This window comes from Otolemur garnettii, unplaced genomic scaffold (assembly GCF_000181295.1).
Source record: "Otolemur garnettii isolate 467f Iridium unplaced genomic scaffold, OtoGar3 scaffold00115, whole genome shotgun sequence".
NCBI classification, from domain to species: Eukaryota; Metazoa; Chordata; class Mammalia; order Primates; family Galagidae; genus Otolemur; species Otolemur garnettii.
This window is the reverse complement of record NW_003852510.1, coordinates 1,970,646-1,980,992: the sequence shown is the minus strand read 5'-3', so window position 1 is coordinate 1,980,992 and position 10,347 is coordinate 1,970,646. Positions and strand designations below refer to the sequence as shown.

Here is a 10,347-nt window from a genome sequence, read left to right as displayed (position 1 = left end):
CCACAACGCCCAGCTATCTTTTGTTTCAGTTTGGCCAGGGCCAGGTTTGAACCCACCACCCTCAGTATATGGGGCCGGCACCCTACTTGCTGAGCCAGAGGCGCCACCCTGATGACCCTTTTAAACTCTGTTCCAGAAAGGGCCTTCATCAGCAACCAGCCTAAACTCTCTCCAGGTGTGAGCATCTGCTTGGCTGACTGAGGCTTATATCTGGGGTGGATATCAGAGGATGGAGCTAGCACCACACAGTTGTAAGGCTTTGATTCAGAAGCCGTTGTTGTGTCCTAGTGAGATATCACGTCCTTTTTTGCCAGGTTCCAGCTTCCTCAGTCTATAGAATAATAATGGTAGTATAATTTTCAAAAATATAATATAGTATGGTAACTATCGATCGCTATTTATGTCCTTTTGGTTTTGTGTCTAGTTGCTACATACAAGATCTGAGATTTCAGATATGTTTAGTTTATTTTTATTGCTATTTAATCTAAAGGACTTATATTTCTCTTATCCATTCCTTCCCCCACCCCCCCACCCCCGCTTTCTCACACAGCTGTGGTTTAGGTCCTTATCAACTCATCACTAAATCATTGCAGTAGCTCCAGCCTTCCTATCTCCTACTTTTCCATCTTTTCAGTGAAGTGAATTGCCTGGAACCTAGCTATTCAAAATTCAGTCTATGAACCACAACAAAACCTAAGAACTAGAATTTGTATGTCAGCGGGACCTGGGCTGGATGTAGTGGCTCACATCTGTAATCCTAGCACTCTGGGAGGCCAAGGTGGAAGAATTGCTTGAGGTTAGGAGTTCTAGACCAGCAAGAGCAAAACCTTGTCTTGACAAAAAATAGAAAAATTGCAGCGTGTGGTGGTGGACACCCATAGTCCCAGCTGCTCAGGAGGCTGAAGGAGGAGGAGCACTTGAGCCCAGGAGTTTCAAGTTGCTATGAGCTATGATCATGCCACTACACCTTAGCCAGGGTGCCAGAACAAGACTCTGTCTCAAAAAAAAAGGAAAAAAACCCAAGACCTGCAGACAATTCATACCCACATTAAAGTTTGAGAAGCCCTGTCTTTTCTTCTACCATCCCATCCCCTCCTAGGAGGAGTTCTTAACCTTCACACTGAACCATCTCTGAGCTGTCTCAAGCAGGAAAGGATCCACTTTAATTTTCAATTGAGATATTTTTGACATGATGGTGTAAATACTCACCTATCCTTTCTACTCATTGGTTCTGAGAATGAAGAATAAGTTCATCTAAATAACTTTTTTTTTTTTGAGACAGAGTCTCACTTTTTCGCCCTCAGTAGAGTGCCTTGGCGTCATTGCTCATAGCAACCTCTCTTGTCTCAGCCTCCTGAGTAGCTGGGACTATAGGAGCCCACCACAACACCCAGCTATCTTTTGCAGACAGGGTCTCGCACTTGCTCAGGCTGGTCTCCAACCTGTGAGCTCACCACCTCTGCCTTTCAGAGTGCTAGGATTACAGGCGGGAGCCACTGCACCTGGCCTATCTAGATAACTTTTAAGCGGTTGTAAAATGACTGAGACTTCTTCCTAATAATAGCAAAGTATATTGGTTTTCTGGTGAGTGAGGATTAGGTGGCACTTTGGAAGCGTGTGTGATGGGATGAGTAGAAATGCTCCTGTTACTCCTGTGTTTGAGTACAGTGGCAGATATTTTATATGCTTAAATTAATCCTCACATTAATTCCATTTAAGCAGGAATCTTTATCCCCATTTTACACATGAGGAAACTGAGTCTCAGAAAGTCTAGATTGTTCAGAGTCACAGTATTGGTTGGAGTTCAGCCTGCACTATAGTAACACAGACATCAAAATTATAGTGGTTAAGATAGGTGACTCTGTCCTGAGGGGACAGGTGGCCCTGATGGGAGGCAACAATGCCCCCTGAGGTCACTCAGCTTCCCTGTCCTATGCTGTGTTGTCACCACCTGGATGCTATCCAGGGCCATGTGGTTGGAGTTGATTCCTGCCTTGGGAAGGGAGAAAAGGAAAGTGAAGGGAAGGCAGTTTCTTATGAAAACATAATCCGGAAGTTCTACCTGTCGTTTGTACTCACATTCTGTTAGTCAAAGCTTGGTCACACAGCCGCACCTAGTTGCAATGAAAGGAAATGTGGAAACTTGGAGAGTTGTTTACTAAAAGGAAGAAGGTGAATGGCCAAGAGAGGAAAGTTGTAGGCTCTGCTATAGGCACCTTGCTGAGTGGTGGAAGAGCTAGATTCAAACCCTGTGACTAGCACGCATGATTTTCCCATCACATTTTTCTACCGCTTCTCATAGTTGACAGTGAGTAAATGTTTGCTGAATTGAGATGGATTGAGACATCATATGAGTCTTTGTATTATTTGAAATTATTTCTTCCTTCTCTCTTGCCTCCCTGATTATGTGAGTGGTTCTGCCCAAATTGTCACTATTTTTGATTATTTTATTTTATTTATATATATTTTTTGAGACAGAGTCTCACTATATCACCCTCGTTAAAGTGCCAGGCCTCTTAGCTCACAACAACCTCAAACTCTAGGCTGTAAACAGTTCTTTTGCCTCAGCCTCCCAAGTATCTGGAAATGCAGGCGCCTGCCACAATACCCAGCTACTTTTTGTTGTAGTTGTCATTGTTATTTAGCTGGCCCAGGCCAGGTTCAAACCCACTAGCCTCAGTGCATGTGGCCGGTGCCATAACTGCTGTGCTCTGAGCGCTAAGCCAGTGATTTTATTTTAATGTGTAAAATAGGAAACTACTATTCATCTTCCTTCAGTAGAAATAATATAATAAAATAATCCACCATTATTAGAGATTCTGTCGAGCCATATGAGATATAATAAGGGGTTAATGATATCAATTTTTTTAAATGACCAAATAATCATGTCCTTTAAAATTGGTGTAGTCTTAGGAGAATGCTGTTGCTCAAAACATTTTTGACATTTTCTTTTGGCTGATTTATCAATCAACTCTTGCTGCAATAATGGTTCATGACACCACCATCAAAATCTCAGAGGTATACATACAGCAATCTTTTGCTGTTCACCCCCAGGGGGCCAACTATTCAGGCAGGGCCTAGCTAGCTGGCTCTATTTCAGGTATCTCTTACCCTTTTTTGAGACAGCCGACTAGCATGGATGGATTTTTCTCTGACAATGGCAGAAACATAAAAGAACAAGTGGAAGTACTTGAGGCTTCTTGAAGCCTAGGCGGGGAATTGGCACAACCTGTTTGCTAACCAAAGCAAATCATATGGCTAAACCCCAGTCAAGCATGATGGAAAACACTCTACACCTTAATTAAATAAGAGAAAATATAGTCACATGGTAAAGGAGTTGGGGAAGAACTGGAGCCAGCAAAGCAACCCACCATTGCTTTGCCTCTAGTAAGTTACTTTTCCTATTTGCAATGACGATGAATCTTTATGGGGAATTTTGAATTCTTTTCTCTTACTAAAAATAGCTAAATTTATGACTAAAATAAGAGAATTAAGCTGGTTTATCTTTGAGCAGAAAGGTAACTACTTAAGCATATGATATAAATGAGAATTTTCTAGAAGAATGGGTTTAAGCATATGGCATTTGCTGGCAGCATAATTAGAATAAATGCATAGCCGTTTAAAATGACCACTTTGAAAGGAAAACACTCATTTGAACATTTGGTTCTGAAATAGTTTTTAAAAAATAAACCTTATGACTTCTAGTCATGTAATACCACTTTGTTTCAAAGTGGGACAGGGAGTGGAATGGAGACTCATCCCTGATCTTTTGACTAACCCTGGAAAAATATGCTTCATGTGCAGATTCTCATTGCCAAGTCCCCTCTGGCTCCCTTCACCTCATTTGTCTACACCATCAAGGAGGAAGGCCTGGTTCTTCAAGGTAAGAACCTTGGACTAAGCTATTTCTTTAAGTAGATTGTGCTCAGTGCTGCCTATGGCTAGTGGTAATTCCTGCTGCAGTCCTGATAGAAGCTATTTCAGGATAGAACCAAGGGCCGCAATGAACTGGCCAGTGATGTTTACCCTGATGAGATCAAGAGATTGGCAGTTGTGGCAAGAATTTGACAGAGAAAACTGAGGTGGGATGAGAGAGAACTACAGAATTTCAAAACAGAGCAAAACAACCGAAAATGAGGCTCAAACCAAGAAAACTAGGAATTGCCACCATGCCAGTCCTCTTCACATATTCTGTGGAGGGAACTGGGCAGGAGTCTCTGCTCGCTAGTGGGGGGTGGGGGCAGCTCAGCGAGCTGGAGAGCCATCAGGCTAGCAGCTTGCCGGGCGCTGTGTCACAGCTCCATGCAGCCTGTTTCCCTGGCTCCTTCTGGTTACTGTTTCCTTTCCCTGCCCTGAAGTGATGACAGGGCCTTGGTGCTGGGGACCTGGCCTGTGCACCTGTACCTGGTGACATGAGCCTAGGACTTGAAAGGAATTGAGTTCTTGCTCAAGATGAAGCACCTCAAGGCCACAACCTGGAACTCACTGATCTGTAAGTGGGGTGCATTCCCAGATGCTGGATACTCGAGTGATTAGGAAAGACACCTGATTACAGGTCTTTCCAGAAAACAGTAAACATGAAGGAGTAAATTGAAACACCATTAAACTTAGAAGAATCAGCTGACAGGGTCAGATGTCCAAAACTGCTTTGAGGTTTAAGAAGGGTCTCCTTCAAAGTGCTCAGGATACACATCTGTTCCCCGCTGTCAGGCCCTACAGATAAAGATGCATAGATACACATCTGGCCTGAACCATTATTGCCTTTGCTGTCAACAAGAAAAATATCTGCCCTGTAAGATTTTGTAAGTTGAGTGTTTTTTCCAAGTTTGGGAAACAAGGCAGTCCCTGCAGTATCCCTGGGGAGACACACTGCATTGCAGAGACCTAGCAGGGATTCTGTGGGGCAGGCGGAGGAAGAGTTCATACTTCTAACTGAGGAACAGGCTGAAGCCTTCCCGCTCCTTCCCCTTCTAAAATGTCTGCTTCTTAATGGACTTGCAAAACAATGTGTGTGTTTGGTGCAGCTGAGCTCCACAGCAGGGACTCTGGGGTCCAAGAAATTTGGGGTAAGAACTACTGACCTTTGGCTCTTAGCCTTTGACTTATGCTATCCAAGTTGCTTGGTAAATATTTTTTTTTACAATTGCAAATATTGTTTTCTGACAAAGAAGCAGAGATTTTAAGACCAGATTAAGCAAAGCAAACAGCAGGCCCCTTTGTTACATACTTTCTAAGGGTGTATAACTAACAATCAGAAAGCTGGACTTTTATTTACCCTGTGCTCAGGGTGGCTTTCGGCTCTTCATTTTTAGAGGCTTTCTTAAAAGATTAGAAGTCTAATAAATAGCAAGTTTGGATGAAGAGTGCAAGAAATCCTGTGGGAGATTACCAGATAAGTTCAGGGGAAAAGAGTTAGTTCTGCCCAGATGGCTTCTTTTGAGAACCTTGTTATGATGCTTGTACCTTGATCACTGGGCATTTTGTGAAATAGCATTTCTAAGCCTGGTCAGTTTGGGTAACTTTGGGGATAATATTTGTGGGAACAAGATTTACCAAATTGCCTCTCTGATATTCATTGCTAGGATTACAATTTTAACAGGGACAAGGAAGTTGTTTAGAGAAAATAGAGACTGAAAATATAAGGAATTGGTCGAGATTAAAACTGCAAAGAATGACCGTCAGAAAAAGTTGGAAAACAGGGGCCAAGGTGGATTGCTAAAGGAGGCTGACCTGAGGCTGTGTGTCCAGGAAAGAGAAATTTAGGAAAATATTTTATGACACAAGTACCAAAACCAGTAAGTCAAACGCCTGGGAAACCTCAGAACCTCACCTGGTTGCTTTCCAAGTTGTTTTCTCTGTTCCACTCCGCCAAGCTACACTCCCCTCTCCGAGGTTTTCTGGAGGCACCAGAACCCCTCAGCCCCAGGCAGTGATGCCCAAACACAGCTCCTGGCGCTCCCTGCCCTCTCACTGTGTGTTCCCAGAGACCTTGAGAAAATGAAAAGGAGCTCTGCTTTCCTCCTTCTTTGGACAGAACCTTTTGATTTCTGTTTCAGCTCTGGGGTGATTCTCAGAAACTCTCTGGAGCCCTAGTTTTCTCAACTTGAAAATTAAAACTTAACCTTAATTCAAGGCTTCAGAAACTGCATTGCAGCCCATCTAATGGGTCATGAAATTAAATTGATGAGTCACAACCAGCATTTTTAAAAAGAGAGACGAAGAAGAAATAGAAGATTTAAAAAATCGGATTCTATCACATATTGTGTCATTTCGTGAAATATTTGTTATATGATTATGTGTGTACACATTATGAGTCTATGTAGGGGGGTAGTGTAAACTGTTTTTGTTACTTTGACTGAGCAACCGGTCTGGGTGATCTCCAAAGGCCTCCTCAGTTGGGCCTTATCTGATTCTCCTAGGAGGTGATGTACTTATCATTCACTTAGCTCAGCACAGTTGTACCCTTGAGATCTCCACACACTGGAACATAAAAGTTTATTTTTTTCCTCATTCTTACCAGATGACTGAGCTAAAAGACACCTGCACAATTCCCCAGGTTTAAAGCAAAGAAACCCTTGATCCCTGGGCAGTAAACTTGGAAAGGTACCAGCAGCCAAGGCCAAGAAGCTTTCCTTGGTGAGGGGTCGCTCTGGCAGGGTAGGCCCTAGCTGGCATGCAGACTGGAGCTCTGGGTGGGATGTGCAGTCCACGGCTGAGGGGCTTAGAGACAGAGAGGGCAGGGGCACGACCAGCTGAGAGAGGCTGCCAGCCACTGTGGCTGACACTCAGACCTGGATCCAGCCGCTTGCCTGAACTGGTGGGAAAAGCTGCCCATGGGAGTGAGCTGGGGGTTGTTAGGAATGTGGGAACAATCCCTCGGTGCCTTTTATCCCTTCACAAGCCCCAAGATTCCTACCAGCCTGCAAGCCAGGGGCTTTTATAATACCTGAAGAACTCCTGAGTGCACAAGCAGAGGGAAGGAATAAAAGGTGAGGACAAAATTCGATTTACCGGCTCCACAGGCCATTCCCCTCACCCATTCTCAGGGATTAGGATGCTGAGAACAGTTGGCAACTGGAGGCCTTATTCCCTTCCCTCCCCTTTGTTCGCTGGGATGGGAAGGACAATAAAACGGCAGGCTGGAGAGACTGAGGGGCTGGTTAGAGATTTCTCAGGCTGCTTTTTGAAACACTTGAAGGAGCCGGTTCATGCTATTGTTGTAGTTAAAATAGAAAGTGGAACTATTCTCCTTTTGCAAAAAAGAAAGAAAGAAAGAAAGAAAACCCACCCTCCCAGCATCTTCAGGAAGCCCCTGGACTCAGGCATTAGCATGGTAATACTGCCCTGTGTGCATCTTCTTTGTCTGGGCTCTAGATGCTGGAAATCAGGCCCCCAAGGAAAGGGAGCTCACAGCCACCAGCTTCCCAAGGGTTCAGACTCTCAGAGGGGCTGGGTCCCAGGCACAGGGTTCAGCCCCTTTGTACATCTGAAGTGGGAAAGGTGGGGTGGGAGAGGATCTCATGAATCCATTATTTCTTTTGTCCTCGGGGTTCACCATGAGAGCCTCAGTGCCCAGCCACTGGGGAAGCTCAGAGGTGTGGCTACCCTCAGAGAGAGAGAAGGTGGAGCTGGCCTCGGGAGTCAGCTTTAATGGGGTGGGCGCCCAGCCCTGACTGCAGAAGGGCAGGAGGGTTCACAGAGAAGCCCAACCTGGCCTACAGTGTTCATCCAGCAAGCCCCAAATGTTGTGCCGCCCAGAACACAGCTGAGACTGAAGGCCAGGAATAAAGACCTTGTGACGGAAGGCAGCTGGGCTGTGTTGCTGGTGTGACAGGAGGTGGAGGGCGGGGCCTGGCTCTCAGGGAGCCATCCTGGTTTTCACAGGTCTCACCAAGTCCACACCGCCCATGGACTTGTTGAAGCAGATTCTAAGCAAGGAAAAGGTTAATCCTCAGGACCCTTCCTTGACTCCTTTTCCTTAGGAATCTAGGGAGCATTTGAAAAAGAAAAGCCAGGTTGTTTTGAAAAGGACAGAGTATGTTTTCACAAAACCGAGATCAGATGAGATCAGATATGGTGGGATGTGTTTGGATTCTGGTGCCATCCTGGTTTAGGTTTTAATGAGCAGTAGCACCCTGAGATGGGCACAGAGAAGCTGCTGGAAACAACTGGTTTCATTTTTTTTTTCTTTCTCTGAGACAGCCTCACTATCCTGCCCTCGGTAGAGTGCTGTGGTGTCACAGCTCACAGCAACCTCTTAGGCTCAAGCGATTCTCTTGCCTCAGCCTCCTAAGTAGCTGGGACTACAGGCCCCTGCCACAACACCTGGCTGTTTTTTGTTGCAGTTGTCATAGTTGTTTAGCTGGCCCGAGCCTGGTTCGAACCGTCCAGCCTCGGTGTATGTGGCAGGCGCCATAAGCACTGTGCTACGGGCACTGAGCCTGGTTTCCTTTTTCTTGAACCATTTAATATGGGGACCCTTAAGAAAACAGAAAACAATGAATTTTTTTTTAGAGCTGGAAACTTTGTGCTTCATCTTTCTAGTTTTGCTTTTACTATCAAGAATGGTTGGTGTGGTCACCTTTGGAAGCATATTGGGAGAGGCGTTCATCTCTTCTGTTTGTTCCTTTGTCACAAACTTCAGTTAAATTCTTCCACCCCATTTTTTTAGTCACCAAGCCAACTGGATGATTTATTGAAAAACTCTTTTCCCTCAAATACCACCATCTGAGTCCATCAGATTTCCGTTTCAATCAGTAATCCATGGAAATGTTTTATGCCTGCTGGACTCAAAGTGACCCAGAAGATTCTCAGTCTGTTTCCATCAGGTATAGTGGTGTCTATGTGGTAAATACAACCCACATACCTGGCACAGCCTGGCATTCTTGTGGGAGCCTGGGCAAAGAGCCCTGGAATTCAATGGAGCGGAGAGAGTGAACCTCTCTCCCAGAGGTCATGGGGAAGAGGGCAAAACAGGGCTGTCACATTGTCCCAGCTTGCCAGGTGCCATTGCCGTTTCAGAAAGTTCATCCGGGCCAAGGCATTGTCCTTCACTCCTCCTGCCTGTCTCTTGTTGTGGGGCTTCCCAGGCCTAAGGAAGGAAGGCACCCCTCTGCCCTGCCCTGCTCTTTACAGCCCTCGCCCCAGCACCTCCCCACACCTGCCCTCTGCAGGGATCACTTCCTTTCCTCTGGCTGTAAGCCTCAGAGAGAGATTTTGTCAAGGTGGAAAACTATTTTTAATACAGAACAGTACAGAAAATCATAAAAGAAAACCCACGAATCTAATACATGATAAATGTTGTCTCATTTGTTTCAGATTTTTTAAATTATTATTACAGGAATAAAATGTGACTAACTTCAAAACTTTCTCCTCATCCTGCACCCCTCCCCAGAAGTAAGAGGTCTCCTGGGTTTGGTATACATCCTTCCCTCTGTTCTTAAAAACTTTTCTATGTATATGTGAATCATACCTAAAGACTTGTTTTGAGTGCACTCTTAATACCTGCACGCCTGATGTATTGTGCACGTTGCTTTTGTCACTTAGCATTCTGTTACTGCAGCATAGCCCGAGATCCACTTGACAGACTTAGATCACGGTCTTTCACTCTGCTGTAGGTCTCCACGTCCACTGTATGAATGTGCCACATCTTGTCCACTAATTATGGAAATTTTGATTATTTGTAACTTAATTAATTCAGTCACATGCGTTTCTCATTGTGCAGGGTTTCTCCAGGTATATACCGAAGACAGAAAGATTGGTCAGAAGCTATGCATATTTTTATCTTTGCTATGTCTTCCCAAATTGCTCTCCTAGGAGGTTTACTAACTCACAGTCCTGTCCACACCATTGAGTGCAAGTCTGCTGTGTTCCCGTGGGCAATCTTCGCAGGCATTCTTCACGGATGCCTCTTGCCTCTGCCACTGGCGTGTCAGCTTTCTGTAACCTCCAGCGGGACCTTCTGCACAGTACCTGTGCTTTACGTATATACTTAGATGACTAACTGATAAACATTTCTTTATTCCTCCTCAAGTTAACTTTCTCCCAGAAAACAAACTTGTAGTTTTTTATATCACCCTGATTTCTAGGTGAGGGAACTGAGTTCCAGAAAAGTGAAGTAATGTTCACTGCCTGCACATTGGGTTTGTAGCCCTTCCCAAACAGCCTTGGCTCCTAAGACTTTAGAAATCAGCAATAGGTATGAGGCTGGGCATGGTGGCTCATGCCTGTAATCCTGTGCACTCTGAGGCGGGCAGATTGTTTGAGCTCAGGAGTTCATGACCAGCCTGAGCAAGAGCAAGACCCCATCTCTAAAAAAATAGCTGGGCATTGTGTCAGGTGCTTGTA

The 10,347-nt window shown here is 44.9% G+C and overlaps 1 protein-coding gene across 1 annotated transcript in view; it reads left to right on the top strand.

The window, feature by feature from the left end:
• Positions 1 to 10,347, top strand: part of RAD51B (RAD51 paralog B) — a 647,586-nt gene that overhangs the window by 633,497 nt on the left and 3,742 nt on the right. The window contains exon 10 of the mRNA XM_023517631.1: positions 3,805 to 3,883. Coding sequence (XP_023373399.1) covers positions 3,805 to 3,883 — 79 coding nt within the window. The remainder of the gene's footprint in view (positions 1 to 3,804; positions 3,884 to 10,347) is intronic.